This window comes from Panthera tigris, chromosome D4, assembly GCF_018350195.1.
Source record: "Panthera tigris isolate Pti1 chromosome D4, P.tigris_Pti1_mat1.1, whole genome shotgun sequence".
NCBI classification, from domain to species: Eukaryota; Metazoa; Chordata; class Mammalia; order Carnivora; family Felidae; genus Panthera; species Panthera tigris.
The window spans coordinates 79151582-79173726 of record NC_056672.1 but is presented as its reverse complement, the minus strand read 5'-3'; the positions used below and the strand labels follow the sequence as shown (position 1 = coordinate 79173726).

The following is a 22145-nucleotide window of genomic DNA, read 5'->3' as shown; positions in this document are numbered from 1 at the left end:
TTCCACTCAGGCGTGAGGAAACTGAGGCAGAAGGAGGACTTATACGTGATTACAGGGAAAGTCACCATCTACCTGCTCACCCATCTTTTCAGGTCATTTTCATCCAGGATCCTTCTGACCGCCTGCAGAGGAAGGTAGCAATGCTGAGATGGGGAGAGAAAGGTTGACTTCACTGACCCAGCTCTGTCAAAATTATCTGTGTTTAGTGGTTGATCTGTGCATTAAGAACTGCAGCCAGCGTTGTGGAGAGCCCCGATCTAGTTGGCAGGAGCCGTGCGTGTGGCTGCTGTCGACATGCTTACCGTGCACGGCTTTGGGAGATTCATTTCCTCTCTCTGGGCCTCAGTTTACTGATCTCAGGTGCGCTTGAGCCCTAAAAGGAATAAGGGATCCCTGGTGAGAGATTGGAGGAATGTTTCCGACCACTGGGTCCAAAGGATGAGCTTATTTGCTTCAACCTAAGTGTGCAAATGACTGCTTGAGGTGGGATTCCACAGGTAGGATTCTTCTCAAGTGACGCAGCCCTGGATTATCTGAGTTTCAGCTCGAGGCGGAAGCCTTTTGGAGGCACAGACCCTAAGCTTAGGGGTCATTATTCTAGAGAAGCACATACTGGGTTAGGAACTTCGAGGGTCGGTGAACTTTGAGGGTTGGGTTCCCATCGCCCGCTTAAATTAACGGACCGAGGCCTGCCTTTGCCCTCAATAAAGATGGCGCGTGCCCTGGCCTCGGCCTGAGTGCCCTCACAAAAAATGGCAGCCTGCCTTTCTTTCCTTAGTCTTGCTGGGCAAGTGCGAATGCTCTTGCCCTTAGTCAAGATGGCACCCGCCCGCGCTTCCCTGCCCTGCCTCTGGCCCCTGCTATTCGGCTTCACTGCGCGCGCCTCGATGACCCCGCCTCGTTTCCGTAGGAAGAAGCGCCGGGAAAGATGGCGGCGGCTGCGGTTTGAATTCCAGCGGCGCCGCCAGAGTCCGAACAAGAGCAGGATTGGAGGGGGCGGGGACCTGGGGAGTCTGCGGGTCGCGACAGCCGGGGGAACCAGTTGGCGCCGCCGCCACGGACACCAAGGCCACCACCTTCTCTGTGTCCATGATGGAGTCGGTGTTGGAAGAGGACGTCACCCTCCCCGGGACGCTCGGCGGCTGCAGGTGCGGCCCGGGCTTTGCAGGGGCGCGGTGACGCGGCCGGGATTCCCGCTGATGGGGGGTACACCCTAACGGAGACTTGGGGGTTTGCTCTTGAGGGTGATTGAGGGCTTCCGGACGGGGGCAGTGTGTGGGTTGGGGCCTTGGGGTAGGTGTCTCGAGCACCTATAGCAGCTGATACTGAGTGTGGGGTCGGGGGTGCGGGGTAGGGGTCCTGACCCGCCTCACACCTCCGTCGGGTTATTTCGAGACGTGCTTTGAAGAGGGTGTGAGGGTCAAGTAAGGGGTTTCCTGAAAGAGGGTGGCGAGGGGGACCTCTGGGGGTGTACCATTAGTAGGGGCTGGTTGAGGGGCAGCGCCCTTGGGGGCACTTGAGGTTCATTCTGATTTGGGGGTTTGCTTTCATCGTGGGGAGGTAGTTGGTTTGTCCAGACTTTGCTCGCCGGCTCACATAGTGGCCACCAAGACGGAGGCAGTGAAGTGCAGCGGTTAAGAACCTTGGCTGGAGTTGGCCAGAACTGGATTCAGATCCCACCCTTTAAACCGACTAGTTGGGTGACTTTGGTAAAATGATTTAACCTGTTTTCCCGTCTGTAAAATGGGACTAGTAGTAATATCTACCCAACGGGGGGATGGGATGAGGAGATTTAAAGAGAAGATGCCTTCCCAGTGCTTGGCACAGAACTGGTGCTTGAAAATTGATCCTGTGTTATCATTACATCCTCATCATCATCAGTACTACAGTTTGGGGAATGAGGGCTGAGAGTGGCTTCCCATTGCACCTGTCCCAAGAGGCTGTTGGAGTCCACATTGCTGGTGGGGCCCGGTGGCTTTCTTTTTGGCAGGAAGGCCTGACAGAGCCCCAGCCTGCTCCAGGGCTGGAGCCCTTTGGTTTTCTGGGCCTCCTGCTGGAGAGTGGGGAGAAGGATGTGGACGAGAGCCCTGACTGAGAATCTGCAGTGTTTATCCAGCTCTGCCAGGGAGGGGCTGCTGGTTTTCGTCAACAGACCCTCAGTGAAAGGGTTCCCTCGTTATCTACTGTGCAGTCCGGGGCAATTTTAAGAGTGACGTGGGCACAATTAATATTTATGCCTAGACAGCAGGCATAATCTGGTCCTATCTTGGGCAAACCTGGAGAGGCGGTTACTCTTGTTTGAGAACCTGTTATGTATCAGGCGCAGAGCAAGGCCCTTGGCAGCTCCTGCCTGATTGGATCCTGTGGTAGTTCAAGTCCCTTTCTCTTCATCTTACTACCACCGTCCCAATCTTATTTGGGGACGACCTCTCACCAGCACTGTCCTTGATACTAGAGTTTGAAAGCCTTTTTAAAATGTGAATCGGATAGTCTGCTGCATTGTATGTTTAATGCTTCTCTGTGCCAGTAAGATAAAGTCCATTGTTTTTCTCTCATCTCTTCCTGTCTCAGTGCCATCTGACCCACACCCAGGTGGGTTTCGATCCCAGTTCTCTGTTTAACAGCCCTGTGGTCTTGGGCAAGTCTCTCGTTCTTCGCTCGCGAGCCTCAGTTTTCATCATCTGTGAGATGGGTGAATCTGAAGGGGCTTTGGCCGGTGTCTGACACGGAGCGGCAGCCCCACAAGGAGCAGATCCTCCCCCTTGTCTCTTCTCCCTGCCTTCGCGGGACCCTGACTGATCTCTTCCCTGCTTCAGACCCTCCCTGGCTCCCCACGCCCCTCAGGGTGAAGTACTTTAATGTTGCTTCCGAGGTCCTTCATTAGCCTGGCCCCATTGACCTCAGTACCTCCTTTGTCCTTTCTGTCCCTCCCTGTCTCCTCCCCAAACACTGCCCTCTGCCTGGTCGCCAAACCCTTTGTCACAAATGGCCTTGCCTTGTTCTTTCTTACTGTTGGGCCCGCGTACTCCCTCTTCCGGCTGCCCGGGTGCCTTCCCGGCTCCCCTTTGCCTTATTAAAGCCTGTTATTTTTCAGGTCTCAGTTAGATTTCAATGCCACGCCTCCCCCCCCACCCCCCACCCGGGCCCTCCGCACGCTTCCAGCCCCCACTACCATCACTGACCCCAGTCCCTGTCCTTATTGACCTCACTGAGTTTTATTGACTGACGCTGCTCAGTAGAAATATATCGTGAGCCATGTATGTAATTTAAACTTTTCCAGCAGCCACGATGAAAAAAGGTAAACGAGAAACAAGTGAAATTACTTCTAGTCATATATTTTATTTAACCCAATATTTCCGTGTATTGTCATTCTAACTCGCAAACAATAACAAAATTATTAATGGAATATCTTACATTCCCTTTTATGTTACAAAGCCTTTGAAACCCGATATGCAGCTCACACTTAACGTCACTTCTTGATTTGGATTAACCACATGTCAAGTGCTCGGCAGATACCTGTGGCTGGTGGCTCCTGCCCTGGGCGGTGCAGGTATGACTGCGACGTGTCCGTCGCCCTGATTAGACTCTGGCCTGTTTGAGAGCAGGGGCTGTGTTTTGTTCATCTTCGTGACTCCACTTCCCCAGCTGGTATCAGGTACATAAATGGGAGGTGACAGTTTTATCCTGTTTTTACAGGTGGGCACACTGAGGCTCAGAGAGGTGAGGTGGATGGTCTGGGGTCCCACAGAAAAGCACATGATCGAGACCATTTAAATCCAGGCTTACTGACTCCAGAGCCTGGCTCTCGGTGTCCGTCCTGCCTTCGAATTAGTTCTCTGAACCAGTTCTGAGAAGACCGGGAAGATTTTAGGGAGCTACTGGCACTTGGACTGGCCCTGAAAGGGCGGCCGAAGTGTCCTGAGACAGATAGCTTCTCCATTAGATGGTCACGGTGCAAGAGAAAAATCCTGGAATAAAATCACCTCTTTTTATTCTAATATGAGCACCCTTCTGCTTGGTAATTTCCAAGCCCCAGTTTTAGAGACTAAACCGAGGTCCAGTTTGTCCTCAGGCTTTTGTTGAATCAGGTCAGTGTGTGTCATTCTCTCCAAACCTGATCACCTGTGGGTGCCCCAGAGAGCTCCAGCCCCTTGAGAGTCAGGCTCTCATCCCAGGCCCGGGAACCTTGCCCAAGCTAAGGCCCTCGATTAAGTCCTGCCAGGGTCGAAAGAAACCGGGCTTTGTACTCAGGATGACTGGTTCTGAGTCCTGCTTCCCCCAGTTACTAGCCGAGTTGCTTTCGTAGTTCACTTAACCCTTCTGAGACTGAGTTTCTCTTCAGTGATAATATCTATTTGTTGGGTGACCATGTGGATGAAGCCAGGTCGTATGGATTATGTGCCTGAGACCCACTGGGGGTGCATGAAATGTTAGCTGTTTTTGTTTGACTGTTACGGCATCGCACTGTTTCCTGGACAGAATCCTCGGTGCCCACGACCCTGTATTTGTCCCTTTGTTTTTATGCCTAGGGTTCTTCCTCTAACTGTGAGCTTCCTAAGGCCTGGGCCCAGGCTTGTTCATCTGTAGGTTCCTTCAGTGCATGACCATTAAGTGCTTGCTGTCTGGTTAGGGGCAGACCAAAAGGATATGTTTTCCTGTAAGTTTGTGCACCGTTGTACTTCGTCAGGCAGAGAATGCCTTCATGGACTTCTGTGGCAGGAGGTGGAAAAGGAAGATGGTGGAATGAAATTTAGGTGAAGGTTTGAAGGCTTGATCCGAGGCTGATCTTGGATCGCGTTCCCAGTGTGAGGAACCTGTTCCCAGTCCCCAGTATAAGCTTAGTAAGGGCCGGGAGCATGTCTGGCTTGATCCCGGCTGTGTCTTCAGACCTAGAACCACGTCTGGCACATAGGAGAGGATCAACAAATGTTTGTCGAATGAGTCGGTTTTGTTCACTCTCTAAAAAGATAAATACCATGTAAATACAGGCTCCATGTTTAGTAGTGAAATGCTCCTTTGTAATCGCTGTGAAAGAGTGCACACACAGTGTGTCCATTGGTAGACTTTCTGGAACACAATTTGGTGTCAAAGATGTACCCATGTGTGTTTTTTAAAAACCACTGTATTGAAATACAGTTTGTATGCCATAAAGTTCACCCATTTAAAATACACCGTTCAGTGATTTTCAGTATATTTACGGAATTGTCCCATCATCACCCTGATCTCATTTCCGAATAGTTTCCTCGTCTGAAAAAGAAACCCCGTGCCTGCCCATCACTCCCCGTCTTAGCTTGGGCTGCTGTAACAAAAATGCCGTAGACTGGGCGATGTATGGACAACAGATTTTATTTCTCCAGTTTCTGAGACTGGAAGTCCCAGGGTCAGAGTGCCAGCATGGTTGAGTTCTGGTGAGAGCCCTCTTGCGGGTTGTAGACTGCTGACTTGTCACCATCTCTCCACACGTGGCGGAGAGCAGAGAGAGGAAGAGGAACCCTTGTGAGGGCACTAATCCCATTCGTGCGGGCGCCACCCTCCTGCCTTCATCTAACCCCACCTCCTCACTCATTCATTGGTTGATGACATTTGGGTGGTTTCTGCTTTTTTGGCTGTTGTGAATATTGTTGCTACAGACGTTTGTGCACCGGTTTTTGTGTGGGCCTGTGTTGTTTCTCGTGGGCGTATATCTGGGGATAGAATGGCTGGCTCATGTGTTAACTCCGCGTATGTTCGACATTTGGAGGAACTGTCCAACACTTTTCCAAAGGGGCTGCACCTTTTTATGCTCCCACCAGCAGCGTATGAAGGCTCTTATATCTTCACAGCCTTGTGGACACTTCTGGTCTGTCCTTTGATCGTGGCCATCCTTGGGGGCGTGACACGATATCTCCCTGTGGTATCGTTTTGCATTTCCCTAACGACTAATGATGCTGGACAGTTTCTCTTATGCTTTCTTTAGCCGCTTGTATACGGTTCACCCTTGAACAACATGGGGGTTGGGGGCGCGATGTCCCACGCAGTGGAAAATCCACTTGTAACTTTTGACTCCCCCCAAAACTTAACTACTAATGGCCTATTGTTAACCGGAAGTCTTAGTCATAATGTATACAGTCAATTAACACATATTTTGTGTGTTATATGTATTATATACTGTATTCTTACAGTAAAGTAAGCTAGAGAAAAGAAAATGTTATTAAAAGCACAATGAAGAGAAAATACATTTACGGTACTGTTCGGTATTTATTGAAAACGATCCCCGTATAAGTGGACCTGCGCAGCGCTACTTATGTTGTTCAAGGGTCCACTGTCTTTTCAAATCCTTTGCCCCTTCAAAATATGTGAATATATTTTGACCTAGCAATTCCACTCCTTTTTACCTTAGAGAAATTCTCATGCATGTGCACAGGGAGACCTGTATGAGGATATTCATAAAGCATTGTTTGTAAAAGGAACAAGTTGGAAACAAATTGCATTACCGTCAGGGGATCGGGTAAATACACATCCTTTCCAAAGTGTATTTCAGACTGTGACCCATTGACAGCTCATGAAATTCAATTTAGTAAGTTGCAGCCAGAATTAAAAAAACAGAACGGTACAGAATGGAAAGCACTTCAAGAATCAAGGCTAATATATTTCCGTCTATGGGTCATGGTCAGTAAAGTTTGAAAAACACTGCTGTCCAATGCTTTGTGGGAGTTAAAGCATGAAGGTAGATCTGTTCGTACGGTCATGAAAACATCTTCAGGACACATAAAGAAAAGATGCTGCAGAATAAGACACACAGCTGCCATATCTTTGGCTATTGTAAATAATTCTGCGATAAACATAAGGGTGCATCTTCTCAAATTAGTGTTTTCGTTTTCTTTGGGTAAATGTCCAGTAGTGGGATTACTGGGTCATGTGGTAATTCTAATTTTAATTTAAAAAGTTTTTTAAAATGTTTATTTATTAAGAAAAAAAAATTTTTAATGCTTATTTATTTTTGACTGAGAGGGAGACAGAGCATGAGCAGGGGAGGGCCAGAGAGAGAGGGAGGCACAGAATCCGAAGCAGGCTCCAGGCTCTGAGCTGTCAGCACAGAGCCTGACGCAGGGGTCGAACCCACGGACCGTGAGATCATGACCTGCGCCGAAGTCGGATGCTTAACCGACTGAGCCACCCAGGTGCCCCTCTAGTTGTAATTTTTTGAGGAACCTCCATACTGTTTCCCACAGTGGCTGTACCGGTTTGTACTCGCACCAGCAGTGCATGAGGGTTCCTGTTCTTCCACGTCCTTGCCAATACTTACTTCTTTTCTCTTTGATTGTAGCCATTCTGACAGGTGGGAGGTGAGACCTCATTGTGGTTTTGATTTGCACCTCCCCTGATGATGAGTGATGACGAGCATCTTTTCCTGTGCCCGTCGGCCACCTGTATGTCTTCTTTTGTCTGTATTTTCTGTATTTATATATTTCTTCTCTAAGAATACATAACACGTAACGAGAAGTGGGTTGTCAAGAGACAGACAGAGGTGCACCTGCTGTAATTGTTTTCTGAATGTGACGCCCGGTTCTATTCCCAGCTCTCCCAACGCCTTATCAACGAGACGCTTAGTCCTCTAGACCTTGTTGGGTCTTGTGGTGTGAATGGACGGTGCCTGCTGCCACATACAGCACAGAAAGTGACTGTGCCTTTTGGGTGGCGGTAGGACCAAGACGGGAGGGCGAGGTGGTGAAGCACAGGTGAGCATCTCTTCATTTGCTCGACAGAGAGTCCATAAAAAGCAGCCTCAGCGGCCGTGCCCTGTGCCAATCACTGGAAGTCCTCTGCCTGGGTTCGTTTGGAGCTCGCCATGTCTTCCTTGAGGAAGGTGTAAGGGGCACCAGGGCGGTATAGAGATTAAGGGCATGGGGTTCGAAATCAAGCCAGCTTGGGTCTTTTCAGTTGACTGACTTTTCTGAGTTTCTGTTTTCCCCATTAAAAAAAAAGGCAGCCTTTAAAACCGCCACCTGCTGTAGAAGGGCCATGGTGAGGCTTCAGTAGGAGGCTGCCCATCCTAGTGGGGTGCTCGTTCACTGTGGGTGCCCCTGCAGGGAAGGTTGTTAGATTATGCTGTATCTGGCATGTGAGGAAACCGGCGCTGACCATGTGCCGCGTTCGTATGGGAGCTTTGGGCGGCCCGGGCACAGGTTAGCGGTGACACGGACACAAAGAGACCTGGATTTTGGTCTCTGCGTTGCTGATAACCCCTTGTGATTTTGAGCAAAGAGGTTCCTTCTCCTTTCTGCGCCTTAGTCTCCCCCATCAATACCATGATAAGATTGTACCTCAGCCCTCTGCTTTCGCTTGCATAGTTCTGATTTCACCCTAGGCCTAAGGCTAAGAGTGAATGATCCGAGTGGGGAGAGGGAGCCACTTGAAGCTGGAGGGTGGCTAGAACTGACTGGAGATTGCAGATGACAGAGATTCATAGCATTTTAAAAGTGGGTATGTAAAACCCAAGTGGAAATTTGGCAGGAACCAGGCAGGAACTTCTGCATTAAATAGCGGTTTCTTTTAATAATTGGGATGTCAAATGTCATTTTTCAGACTTCAGTGTTTGCCTCTTGGAAACTTGTCTGAGACCAAATTCTTTGGCTTTGCCTGCCATGTAGTTTTCAACCGTGGTTGATCCTGGCTTGAGTAACTGATGGGCCATTTCAGCCAGTGGTGGTAAGTTAGTGGCTGTGGTGGAGAGAACCCAGACTGGGAATGTAAGACCAGACGTAGGCTAGACTTGACCGGTAAGCTGGTGTATGACCTAGGGCCCCTAGGCCACCATTTGCAAAGAAGGTGGTGGTCGAACTTGATTTGAACTTTTACTATTCAATTTAGAGAATGGAGTGTCTCCTTCTACTGATGCTTATTAGAGGGAATGGAGAAAATTAAAATGGACGAAATCTCTCCCATTTTCCTACAAATGAGGATTTTTAATATTTTTCTTTGTCTTTTAATGGATATATAGCCCACCTAGTTTCCAAGAAGGATTTGAGGTGACCCTAGTGTACATGTATTTAGTTTTTCATAGTTGAAGGCACATTCTGCTGAAGTTTTTCTCAGTTATCTTTACAGCAGACACATATTATGTAATCATTCTTGTGATGTTGGAATTTTGTGATCTCCAGTTTTTTGCTCGGTTCTGACCACAAAGATCTGTTGCCAACGCCACAATTTGGTGATCGGGCAGAATTGTCCTAGGAACAGGATGGATTTGGATTTAGAAACGTGGAGAGAACACTGCTGGGAAGGGAAGCTGAGTGTCCCTCAGTCTCTAGTTGATAGCTTGGGACGGGGAAGCATTATTGGGGGTTAGACAGAAAAGATTTGGGTTCTTGACTTGGTTGCTGTGTGACTCTGGCCAGGCCGCTGAAATTATCTACGCCGTGGTGCCCCCCTCTGAAAACGCGTGGCCTCTCGGGCAGCTCTCACGATGGTAAATCTTTTGTAAATTACAAAGCACTGTATGTTTCATGGTGACAGCAGTATTTTGCTCCCATTTAAGGAGTGCCCACAATATGCCAGGTACCTTGCTGAGCACTTTGTGTCTTGTTTGATTGCCAATTACTTACGATGTAGCTGCTGTTCTCCTTTTAGGGAGGAAGGAAGTGAGGCTTGGAGAGGTATATGGCAGAGCTTCGAATAGAATCCGGGGTAGTGTCTTTTGTGTCAAACCACGCCTCCTATTATGGCTTAGTTTTCTGTCAGTGTCTTCAGATCCTCACTTAACCTATTTTTATAATTCAACCGGTAAAATTTCTTGGATCAGTGAATTTTGCATTTTTATGTGACATTCTTAAGGCATCTGAATTGGTGCCTACGTCTTGGGAGCTTATTTTTGGTTGTGAAAAGTGTATTAATAGCGATAATACTAGGAATGACAAAACCAGTAGGTAACCATTTATTGAGTATTGTGTGCTGAGTGTTATAAACATTAACTCATTTAATGTTTACAGGTAGAGGGTTGGTATCCCCATGTAAAATACGCAGTGGGACTCAGAAACATGTTTATAGTTGGCAAAATGCTTCTGCACCGAGCACATGAATGGCTCACAGAACACTTGATATACGAATGAATGAATGAATGGATGAATGACCATCCTTACTGAAGGTCACTCAGCTATTAAGTGTTAGAGCCCCAGAGCTTGAGTTCTTAACCTCTGCGCTTCACGTCTCCTGGGTCACTCAGCAGTGTGTCCCTCATTGGCTGCGGCCTGATGATTGTCACGTGCAGTCCGGGCAGTCCTGACGGTCTGTTCAAACACTAACTCATCTCCTCCTGCACATGCTCTCTCCTAGTGGCCTTGTTCCCAGTTTACCAGACGACGTGGATGGCATCAGCCCCATTGCTGGTTTGGGGAATGGTGGTAAGTATACAAAGCCGGGCAGTCTCTTGAGTAAGAGTGAGGGAAGTAGACACTAGACCATGAAGGCCTTGTGGCCTTGAGCCTAGGACTGGGCTTCGATGTCTCCGGGGCCCAGGGCCTCCCCTGGCATGGCTAGGTGCTCCCCGTGGGCGCTCGGTATTTTACATACCTACTGAGTTGCTGTTCACCTGCTCTCTTAAACACTGGCCTGGGGGAACTGATGTCCTCCAGGCCCTGTTTCGGGAGTTCTTTTGTTGCCACCAGACGCGTAGAGATTTAGCCGGTGTTTGCCGAGCCGAGCGCCTGCGCGGAGGCTGCGTGTCGAAGTGGTGACCTGGTCAGGTGTGGAGGGCCTGCTGCCCCCTGCCGCCGCGTGGCTGCAGGCCCTGAGCACTGCCCTCTGAGCGCGGTGTGCCAAGGCCTTCCCGGCAGGCTGCTGGCTTCCATCTGCTGGCCGAGGCCCAGCATTCCGACAGCAGCCTGCCCTTTGGAGACAAATAGTTGGTCAGACCACGGGACACGGCGCCGAGGAAATAAGCAGTCTGTTGTGCGGAAGCTGGGTTGCGAGGAGTGTCTCTGCTGGGCAGCTCGGCTTTTGCTAAGCATTCTTCCCAAGTTTTGTTTCTGAAAGAAGCGAATGCTATTAGAAGTATCTTTGGGAAGTGCTAATAATTTGCCTTTTTAAAATATCTGAAGAGATATTTTGACTTGTGGGTTGTTTTTTTCTCTTTTCCAAAGCGAGGCGACTTGCAGAAGGAAGTTTTTAGAACAGACAGTGTTAAGTGTCCTGAGGTTTATTTCTGGAGAATACTTAAAGGCCACCCTCAGGTTTTCCTTCAGAACCTGTTGACTTCTACCTTACACACAAAATCCAGCAATCTCTATTCTTCCTGCCGAAAATTGATGGGCCTGCTCCTTGCTTCAGTCCACAGTGTTTGGGGAACATCGCTCTGTGCCCAGCCCGGGGCTGAGCACTGGGATCCAACCTTGAACGTGGTCACAGTCAAGCCTAGAAGATAGTTCAACAGAGAAGTGTCATGACAAATCATATAAAAAAAGGTGCTGTGAGGGAGGATGAGGGGGAGGCGGTCAGGCAAGAGTTTAAGACATTGATACTGGAGCTGAGACTTGACGAACGAGTAGGACCTAGATAGGGACGCAGGCCTCGGCAGAGCACGGGGTGTCTGAGAGCCAGGGAAACAGATCTGTGTGCCCTTGTCTGCTACGCAGGGTTCTTTACAGTGTGCCCCTGCCCACCTCCACCTCCGAGCCTCTTGTGCCCACTGGTTTCTGAACGCCATGCCTGCCTCTAGGCCTTTGCCTGTGAAGTTTCTTCTTCCTTTTGCCTTCATCTGCCTGCTGCCTCTTTAAGACTCACCTCAAAGCTCACCACCTTCTTTGGCTCTCCCCAGGTTCACTTTGGTGTTCTTTCCTCTCTGGAACTTACACATTTCACTTACTTCATTTATTCCTGTTGATTGGTGACTTTAAAAACCTCCAGAATCAGACCCCTTCTTCCCTGAGTATCATCTTACTACCTGTGCTAAGCCACCGTGATCTCTGGCCTGGATTGTTCCAGTACTCTGGCTGGTGCCCTTGTCTCCCTCTAAGCTCCTTTCAGTCTGGTCTCGGCGAGGCAGCCGAGGGAACCTGTCGAAACCCAAGTCCAGCCATGTTCCTCCGTAGCTTGGAGCCCTCTGGTGGCTCCCCAGTCCCGAGAAGAGCCTATAAAGCCAGGCACAGCCTGCCCCCCAGCACCTCCCTTACCTCCTCTCCTGCGGTCCCATTGTTTAGTGTCCTCCGGGCCCCTGCGGCTGGTTCTTACATCCACTGGGCACCCTCCCACCTCAGGTGTCTCCCTTTGCCCTTTTCTTCAGGTCTGCCCAGAGGACACCTTCTCAGTGAGACCTTCCTGATTTAGCCACCTTACTTAAAATAGCAATCCTCACCCCACCCTGGATATTTCCAATCCTTCGCCACTGAATTTTTCTCCATAGCCTTTATCTCTTTTTAACATACTATCTAATTGCCCTCTTATTTTGTTCATTGTCTGTCTTCTCTCTTGAGACTGTCAGCTCCATTTGTTTCGTTTCCTGACGTGGCCACATCTAGAGTGGTGCCTAGCAGAGAGGAGGCCTTCAGTGCATATTTGTTGGAAGAATGGATTCATTCATTAACTCAGTGCACATTTCACCCAACACTTAAAAAGCACCAGGCACTTTCTACAGCGTGGTACCAGTTTGTCTGCATCTCTGTCTTGCCTACTAGATCGAGAGCCTTTAGGCGGGATCAGTGGCTCTCTCACCATTGTTTCCCCAGCACTAGGATGGTGATTGGCACAGAGTAGGTGTGCGATGAATGTTTGTTGGAGTAGAGGAGCTGTGAAAAGCTTTGGGCGGTGGCAAAGTCTGTAATCGCCCTAAAGCAAGGATGGGGTAGTTTTCAACCTATTGCCTGCTTTTGAAAACACTTCTTGGAACACAGCTTCCTTACTTATGAATTGTCTGTGGCTGTTGTGCTCCAACAGAAGAGTTGACCAGTTATGACAGATTTTAGGCTTTGCTTATGGCCCACAGAGCCTAAAATATTGATTGTCTGGCGTTTTAAGAAAAAATTTGCCAACCCCAAGCAGTTAGACATGCTTTAATTGCTGACACGGGAAGGTGGTATCCCGTTCAGTGAAATAACTTCCTGACGATCACAGAGGAAGCACCTATCGGGACAGTTGGGGTTGGCCACATGCCCAGTGCGTTTTGTGGGTTCGTTCTCCGACAGGTTACACTGGGGCTCCTTGAAGTAATTTGTAAATACCTGAAATATAATGGTTTAGAGCTTTCCCTGGACTCAAGTCAGTAAATCACAGTAGACAGAAAGTGCCAGCAGAATGTACTGTGGAAGCTGTTCATGTTTTTGTTTTTTTCTTTTCTGGGCTCTGTTCCCTAACAGGGATGCTGGGTGGTTTGCGTACCATGCCGTTTTCCTGTGTCTGTTTTACCTTTTTATAGTGCTTCCAAATGTGTCCGAAGAAACAGTGTCTCCCACCAGAGCACGGAACATGAAGGACTTTGAAAATGTAAGTGGAGATACCAGATCATCATCCCTAACAAATCACGTCTGCTGCCGCGGTCCAGGCAGGCCCAGGCGGGAGCTGTATTTCTTGCGAGGTGTCGAAGCTGGATCACGCCAGAGTTGCGGGCGGTGCTGCCTCTTGGGGGCGCTCTCCGTATGGCTGTTCCCTACCTGTGCAGCCGGCCCTTCTGTCCTGGGCCAGATGCGGGTTCTGACAGGACCAGCAATTTCCAGCTTTGGGGAGTTTGACGTATTTCTGGGGTCCTGAACGTCAGGATATTACCATACTGCCCAGCGGAGAGGCGCTAATATTTGCCAAGGGCTTCCCTGTAACGTGAGGCAAGTTATTGATGGTCCCCACTTAATCCTTGCTATAACTCTTTGAGGTATTTTACATTTTACAGATAAGTCGTAAGCCTAGGAGAGACTCGCTTACAGTCACGTGATACTTGAGTGGTGGGGCTGGGATTTGAATCCAGGTTTTTAAGGATTCCAAAACCTTTATTCCTGCTGCTGCTCTGTGCCACCTCCTTGCTTTTCATAGGCTTCATCTTTGTTGCTGTGGAACAAAACGCGAGCAGCCTGCGCCCAGGGCGGTTGTGTATAGCATCTGAGGACGCCTTACGTGGTGATGGATTTGGCCTCCATGTTTAGTGTCTTCCCGCATTGTGTCTTCCATTTGTTAACAGAGGGGGTTTGTTGTCAAGGAACAGGAAAATAAGGTTATTTTCCCAATTCCAATTCTCCTTAACAAGTTACCTGTTCAGCGCTCTCATTTGTCATGGGAAGAATTAGACCCTTCTTCATTTGCAGCCAAATGAAATCCATACTATGCAAGACACAGGAGATATTTATCAGGGAGAAGACGGAGGACGGAGAGAAGGACGTTCCACAGTTACGTCTCTCCCTCCCCAGTTGTCTTTACAGAACAGAGCGGTACTGTCTCTGGATTTAATTTAGAATACTCATTACTGCTAATAGTTATCTGCAAACCACCAGTGACCAATTGAAGAAATGACTTGTCAGATCTCTAATGGAAACAAGTAATTTCTGAGCTTTGAGTTGTTCTCATTTCAACTGTACAACTCCATCTATGCTGTGGGGTCTGGGGCCTCAATCAAATGAGATTTGATTATTCCACATCGTGTATAATTAAAACGTGCTCTGCTATTAAATGGCTGTTTCTGTTTTATCCTCAGAGTAAGAATAGCCACTGTTTATTGAGCTCTTGCTCTGAGCTGGGCACTTGAAAGATTTAGCTCTTCATGTATGTTACTTTAATATGGAAGCCAATCCGCAAGACACAGAGTTATTTAATTTTTGAAGGGCACGGCTTTGAATTTTATTCCTAGGTGGAAAAACTTAACAGAATCTTAGAATTTTCGTTTCGCGTGTTATTGTCTGCTTTTTGAGCCGGAAGGAATCTTAGACTTGAGTCCGACCCTAGGAGAAACTGAGGTGCAGGGATGTGACCTGGCAGACCGTGGCCCCTGGACCCAGGCTGCCTGCAGGTTCACTGCTCACGAGTGACCTCGGGCCAGTCGCGTAATCTGTCTGCACTGTCTTTAGACTGGGGGTGTTGACAGTTTCTGCTTCTTCAGGCTGCTGGCAGGATTAAGTGAGCACCTCTTGGCCCGACGCAGAGCTCCTCTCTTCACTGTTGTTAAATTCGTTATTAGTTTTTCTACTCTGCCGTGTGATTCAAGTGTCCCTTCTCCAGATGGGTTCTGGATGACCTAAATGCTGTTGTTCTGGAAGGCGAGAGGGAGTCTTCTGTGCCGATACATTTCAGGATTTATGCTTTTTCTTTATGGCTGTGGTCCTCCGGCTGCTGTTAGGTTTTTATGGCATTAATATTTTTTATTGTAGCATTTTCAAGAGCAAATTCTGCTGTTGAAATTGAAATGACCACAGTGTTCCCAGTGTCTCCCTTTCAAGTCTTTATGAGTCGCTGAAATGTTTCATTTGGCCTGAGCTGTTACGCGCATGAGCTCTACGCAGAGGTGGTGCGAACTTTCTGTGGGATGCTTGTAGGAAATGCTGTTGGCGTCGAATGCTAATTTTAAAGTCAGCATGCATATTAAGGAGGGGGTGGAATACTTTTGATTTACAAGGAAGTTCATGATTCCTCTTATGCTAGTCTCAGCTGCTGGGTAACTGGACATCAGGGTCTATTAGCTAAGGTCTAGCAAGACCTCGGCCTTCTTCTGGTTTGCTCAGAGTTCATCCATTCATCAACAGATATTTTCAGATATATGCTCTGTGCCAGTCTGTGGTCTGAGGCTCGGGAGTCTGCAGTAGATTAAGACCAGGGAGGTTTCCCTGTCATGAGACTCACAGGCCGGTTGGGGAGATAGATGGGAAAATGGTGCAGTGACAGAGGGAAGTACAGAGCGCTGTGGGGCACAGAGGAGGGCTCTGAACCTGGCTGGGGGGTTTCAGGGAAGCCTCCCTGGAGGAAGTGTTCCTTGAGCTGGGCCATCAGGGACAAGTAGGGATTAGCCAAGGTGAGAGGACTGGGAGAGCATCCCAGGCACAGGGACTCACCTGGGCAAGCGCAGCGAGAGGTGTGCTGGGCGCAAGGAGTTTAGGGGATTGTAAGTTCCCGTTGGCTGGAAGGAGGCTGTGTCAGGGGGTCCTGAGAGCAGTGAGGCCACTGAAGAAGGCAGGGGTCAGGGGTCTCGTATGTTACCCTGCTTTGGTTGACCTTTGTCCTGAAGACGAAGGACGGCCGGTGGGGGATGCTTATCTGGGAGGGAAAAGACCAGAGTTGTACTCTCAAAAGCCCCCTGGGCTGGAGGCCTGGCAACAGGCTGTCACTGAAAGGCTGCTCTGTGGGGTGGTGCTGGAGCTACGTGGCTGTGGTCGGGAGAGGTCAAGAAGTGAGGCTGAGACTCGGATCTGGGGGAGACCATCCCGTCCCTTCGTTTGACACACGGGCGCTCTGAAGCCCAGAGAGGGCGCTGACTCTTCCAGGCTGGGAACCAGGTCTTCCACACAGGCGGCCTTTCCTGCTGTCCTCTGCTGTCCCCTCTGTGTGAAAGCCACTTGCCTCCTTGTGGGTCTTTGCATTGCCGATCCTTTGTCTATACCTGCATCAGGTGAGATGGTAATCACCTGTAGGGCAGGCCTTAGGGGGAGGAGCTGGCAAGTCTGCCTGTCTTACTGGTCCTTTCCTGGTGACAGCGCAGTGGGGGCTCCCGGACCTCGACCGGAGGAGGCCTGGCAGAAGCAGCGTTTTGTAAGACACTGTGCTGTGTAGTGTGGCCTGTTCTGGGTACTCAGGCAGTCAATTTCTCTTTCTCTTTCTCTCTCTGTCTCAACATTTTTTTGGTGAGTGGAGGAGACCCAGAATCTGGATCAGTATATCCAGTCCAGGTAGCTATCTTTATCTGTATATAGAAGAATTTAATTCTGGCTTTTTCTGTGACCTTCGGGACAGAGCATGGCATGGGTAGCTTTCTGCCTCTCTTAATACTGGTGGACAGCATTGTTTCACGACTACTAGTTCAGAAAGACTTGTATTAAAAGGAAGGGCTTGAACCATAATTTACATAATCTCTTAGTGTGGGACATTCCAGGTTGTTTTGAATTTTTCACTCTTACAAAGCTTTGATGAGTCTCCTCGTGTAGGTCATTTTACAGTTACGTGATTATGTCCTTAGGGTAAATTCTGCTGCTCTTGTCTCATACCCGCCTGCCCGAGGTGCTGGTGTTCTGTGCCCAGGCCCCTGTTCCTTTGTGTTCAAAGTTCCTGGTCTCAGCTGAGGCAGGCCGAGACCCGGCCCTGTGTAAGGGGCTGCTTCCGTGTTGCTGAGGTCAGCACATGCCTCCTTCCCTCACAGCCTGTGCTCTGGCCACACAGCCTGCTCTCACTAACCCACACGGGCAGGGCCTTCTCCGTGCTTCTCCCTCTGCCTAGAATCCTTTTTCCCTCTCCTTGAGTGGCAGGACCTTCGTGTCTCAGCTTGAAGTGTGACCTTGTTAGAGAGGCCGCCCCTAACTCCTTCCCCAGCTCTCTGGAAACCCCCATTATCTTGTCTGACAGCAGGCACTCAGCACCGGCCTTTTCCACCATGGATCTTACGACTGTTTGTACTTCGGTGTTTTATTTGTGTGCTTGCTTAACGTGCGTCTCCTTTAGCCCTAGTACTCAGCACCCGACAGGACGGTGGGCGCTTGATAAGTATTTGTTGAGTAAGTAAATAGACAGACGAGCTTGTAGAAGAAACTAGATCTGTACATTTTGGTTACCTTGTCTGTAAAATGGGAAAATAATTTTTGTCTCATTGGGTTGTGATAAGGATTGAATCGGGAATGCCAGGACCGTGTAGTGGGAGGGGGACAGAACTTGTAGTCGGCGTGGGGGCACGCAGAGCCCGCCTTACAGGAGAGCAGGCAGCAACCAGGCAAGCCGAGGCTAGGGACGCAGCGTGAGGGGTGCGTTTAGAACGAGGCAGGAGACCAGGAACCATGTGGATGCGAGTCCGTGGAAGGGGCTGAGGACTGCCTGTAGCTGGCAGACTGCGTGCTGCAGCTACTCTCTGTGGTGCTGGCTGTGTTCAGGATGGGGCTGGCCGGCACCGAGGGCCTTTGGATTCCAGTTTGGCTTGTGGCCGGTGGAATGTCTGGTCGGTGCTAAGCGCCGGGGTTCACCCGTGCTTCTGGTTCATCCTTGGCCTCCCGCTTACCATTGAAGGCTGTGTGTTCTCATACCTTTGCCCTCCAAAAACCTGGCCAGATGGCAGGCTGGGCAGTGTAAATTTTTACAATCTTTTTGAAGGCCATTTGGAAAGAGATTTTTATGGTCATAAAAATAGTATTACTCTTGAGCCTCGTAATCTGTTTTGGGGGAAATTTGTCCTAGGGAAACAACCCAGCGGGAGGAAAATGCCGTGTGCGTGAAGCTGTTTGTTGCCACATTGTGTACGGTTGGGAAAAATTGGGACAAGGGAATTATGTTTTACATTTGTTATCTCTCTGTCTTGCAACAAGTTCCTGAGGAAGGTGTTTCACAGATGAGGAAGCTGAGGTTGGAGAGATCAAATGACTTGCCTGTGAGCTTGGTGTGTTGAGAAACTGGAAAGAAGGCTTTGATGGTACAGCCTGTCTGCTTTCCACGGGACATCCTGAAACCATAAATGCTCAGCAGAGAAACGGCTAAATCACCGACTGTGAATCAGTTCAGTGGTACCTAGCGCTGTCATTGACTTGATACTTACGTGCGGTTCTGCAGCAACGTGAAAAATACTGAGGATGTAATGCTAGGCTGGAAGGAATATAAAAGGAGTTGGTTTCATAATGTAGGTATATTCCAAGTGTTGCTTGGGGCTCAGTTTCTAAATTCTGTTACTGCTGCAGTATTGTTTGTTAATAAGCAGATGTTTGCCTAGTAACCGTTTTTATGATTTGAGGACGCGAGGGAGAGTATTGGACTCAGAAACTGATTCCAAAGTGTCCTCCTCATTTTATGCACCTCGTTGAGCTGTTGCTGGCAGAATTACCTCACGTGCGGTGTTGTCGACCAGAGATGAACTTGGAGCGGCAGGAGGTCATGGTTTTTATGACGTCTAGGTGAGTGGTCTAACAGTTTTTGTACTTTCAAGGAGCATAAAAAAAGTTGACGGTGGCCCAAAAGATGTGTCCGTTGAGGGTTTGAGTGAGAAATGGCTGTCCTCCATTTCCCGCTTGCCAGGTGCCTTAGCTCATGGTGTTGTCACGACACTCCCGTGAGGTGACTGATTTTTATCCTTATTTATAGATGAGCCAACAGTGGCTCAGAGATGTTAAATAGTTTTTCCAAGGTCACATGGCTCACAGGTTGGTGGCCTTGGGAGTTCAGTCTGTTTCTGTTGACCCCATGGCCCCCTTGCTCTTAGCTCCGGCTGCCTCGGGTCCAAAGATGCCTTGGGGTGAGCCTCAGCTTTGGGGGCCCCGGCTCCAGCAAGCTGCTGAAACCGATCTCCAGAGTCAGGTGAATTGCTGCGATTTCAGCGGGGCCTGGTTGGAGTTGTCCTGATTCTTTCCTGCGTTGTTGGATTTTGTCTGTCTTCCCTTCCTGATGGAGCTCTAGGCCAGGCAAGGCTTTTGGCCGAGGGAGGCAGGCAGGGTGACAGCAGCTCCTTCAGAATCTGTCCTGCTGCGCGCTGGGGCCTCCCTGCAGCTTCGGAAAGCACCACCCCGTGATCACGTTGGGACATTTCCCATCTCGGATGACTGCAGTCCACAGTCGCCCTGCGGCTCCGGGGGCTGGGATGCGGCAAAGTACAGCGCACGCGTCAGCTTGCTTGTCAGCGTTAGGTTTCTAAGTCGTGTGTGGTGGGTTTTATCTTGGGGGGTATTTATTCCTGGTGTATGGTAAGCTGTTTTCACTTTTTCCAGCTCGAGGTTTTTGTTTCTTTTTTCTCTTCTTGAGGTCGATTCTCTTAAAGGGGGAGATACAAATGAGAAAAGTATTAATATATTTTACGTTCTTGTACTGTGCTAGGCACAGTACCAAACGTTCTAACTAATTTCTTTCAATCCTGTAGTAGGTCTCTGAGATAGGTATTCCTTTAATCTGTAGAAAGGAATCCAGGCGCACAGAAGGATGAACTTGACTAAGGTCCTACAGCTAGTAAGGTGGTCTGGATTGTATTCATTCATTCGTTTGTGCGTGCGTTAACAGAGGTCGACTGAGCATCCCCTCCAGACACTGTGCTAAAAGCCTTAAGGGAAACAGCCATAAACGGATAATATCCCTGTCCCCAAGTGGATTATATTCATGTAATTGGCATGATAATAAATAAAGGAGTACAGATTGTGAAAAGTTCTAGCAAGAAAACCAAGAGTTCTGTGTTCAGGAGTGACTCAGGTGGCAGTCACAGTGGTGGGGACCTCTTGAGATTGGGTAGTCGGGAAGGGCCTCCGAGATGGTGCCATTGGAGCCGAGGCACCGGGCACGTGCTGCGGGAAGAGCTGTGTGGGCAGACAGGGGCTTGGCTTATTTGAGGACCAGAAAGGAGGCCGGTGGGGCTGGAACATTGCGTGACAGGGTGATAATAGGACGAGGCTGGCGAGGAGAGTGGGGACCAGATCATACACCTCTCTGTGCCCATGGCAGGGAGTTTAATTCTAAGAGTGATGGACAAAAAACAATGGGGTGATCTGTACTAGATCTGAGTCTGAAGACCGTGGGACTCTCTTTGCATCCCATTGCCTTCAAGAAATTCTTAAATGTGTCCAGCCACCTGGGCAGCCGTTGGGCACTTGCTAACTGTCTCTTTATGATTCAGGCTGGAACGTACAAGACACAAGAGTGTGTGGTGCCCGACCTCTTAGAGATGGATTGATTAGAAAAAGCAAGTTATCAGCTGGTATAACGCAGTGTGACAGTTGCAGTGATAAAGAAAGTAGAGGGTATATGGAAACATTTCGAAGGGTCTCCAGTCCAGCCCGATGGGGGTAGCCCGAGAAAACTTTATGAGGGAAGTGGTATTAAGTGGAGAACTAGGCTGGCATTGTTGTGGAAAATAGGGTGCCTGTACCTCATTGTATTCACCTGGGCCGGTCTGGTGTTTGCATTCACCTTCTGAAGGCTTATTTGCCTTTTTCTTATTTTTTAAAAACTTCTTTACCTGTACGCAGGATACATATTCTTTCGAGTGTTGCTGAGAATTTTAGCAGTGTGTACAATGTGGGTATTTTAAGCAACCTCCATAAATATTTCATTGGTAGTTGAGTAATAGAATAAGGTTCCTCTTTATAGGAAGCATCTGGTGGGGTAGACTTTTTGTTTGAATGAACGTTTTATGTGCTGTTTCCTTAAAACATTTAAAGCAAGGCTTTAATGAACTTACCAGTGGTTTCTTGTGCTGTCCTTGTTAGCCACAGAGTTGAAAACTTAAGTGCTAACAAGAGGGCCAAGGACAGTTTGATGTAGAGTGTGCATATCATTTTCTTTTATCCAGTTATAAAAATATGTTGGTTAAAAAGCATTATATATTCTTACCAATTACTTTTTTTGAATGCTGAAAAAAAACTAGTGGGGATCATATTATCATTCACTAGTACTGTATTATCAGTACTATTTTACTATATTTCATTTTAATTATTTAAAAAATGTTTATTTATTTATTTTGAGAGCGCGAGAGAGAGAAAGAGCAGGGGAGGGGAGAGAGAGAGAATCCTAAGTAGGCTCTGTGTTGTCAGAGCAGAGCCCGATGCTAGGCTGGATCCTAGGAATCCTGAGATCATGACCTGAGCTGAGGTCAAGAGTCAGGTGCTCGACTGACTGAGCCACCCAGGTGCCCCATCATTTTAGCAATTTTTAAAACAGCTTTATTGAGAGATAAGTTACATGAAAAAATTTATCAATTTTAATGTTGAATGAACCTTGACAGATGTGTACTGCCTTATAGCCTGTCATAATCAAAGTATATATATGTGTGTATATACACACATACATATTAATACACATATATATATTAAATGATTTTTTTTTTGGTATATGTGTGTATATACAGTTCTAGGCTCATGTAACCATCACCACAATTAGAATACAGAACATTCCATAATGCCAAAAAATTCCTATGTGCTGTCTCTTTGTGGTCAGACCCTTTCTTCATCCCAGAGTTCTGGCAGCTAATGCTCTGGTCTTAGTCCCTATAATTTTGCTTTTTCCAGATGTCTTATAAATGGCGTCATACAGTAATATAA

General features: G+C 48.4%; 1 protein-coding gene across 1 annotated transcript in view; it reads left to right on the top strand.

Annotated features, from left to right (window-relative positions):
• The first annotated feature begins 923 nt into the window (after positions 1–923).
• The window catches only part of CDK5RAP2 (CDK5 regulatory subunit associated protein 2), a 169608-nt gene continuing 148386 nt past the window's right edge, over positions 924–22145 (top strand). Inside the window, exons 1-3 of the mRNA XM_042965100.1 lie at positions 924–1148; positions 10312–10379; positions 13385–13452. Coding sequence (XP_042821034.1) covers positions 1090–1148; positions 10312–10379; positions 13385–13452 — 195 coding nt within the window. The 5' untranslated portion in view covers positions 924–1089. The remainder of the gene's footprint in view (positions 1149–10311; positions 10380–13384; positions 13453–22145) is intronic.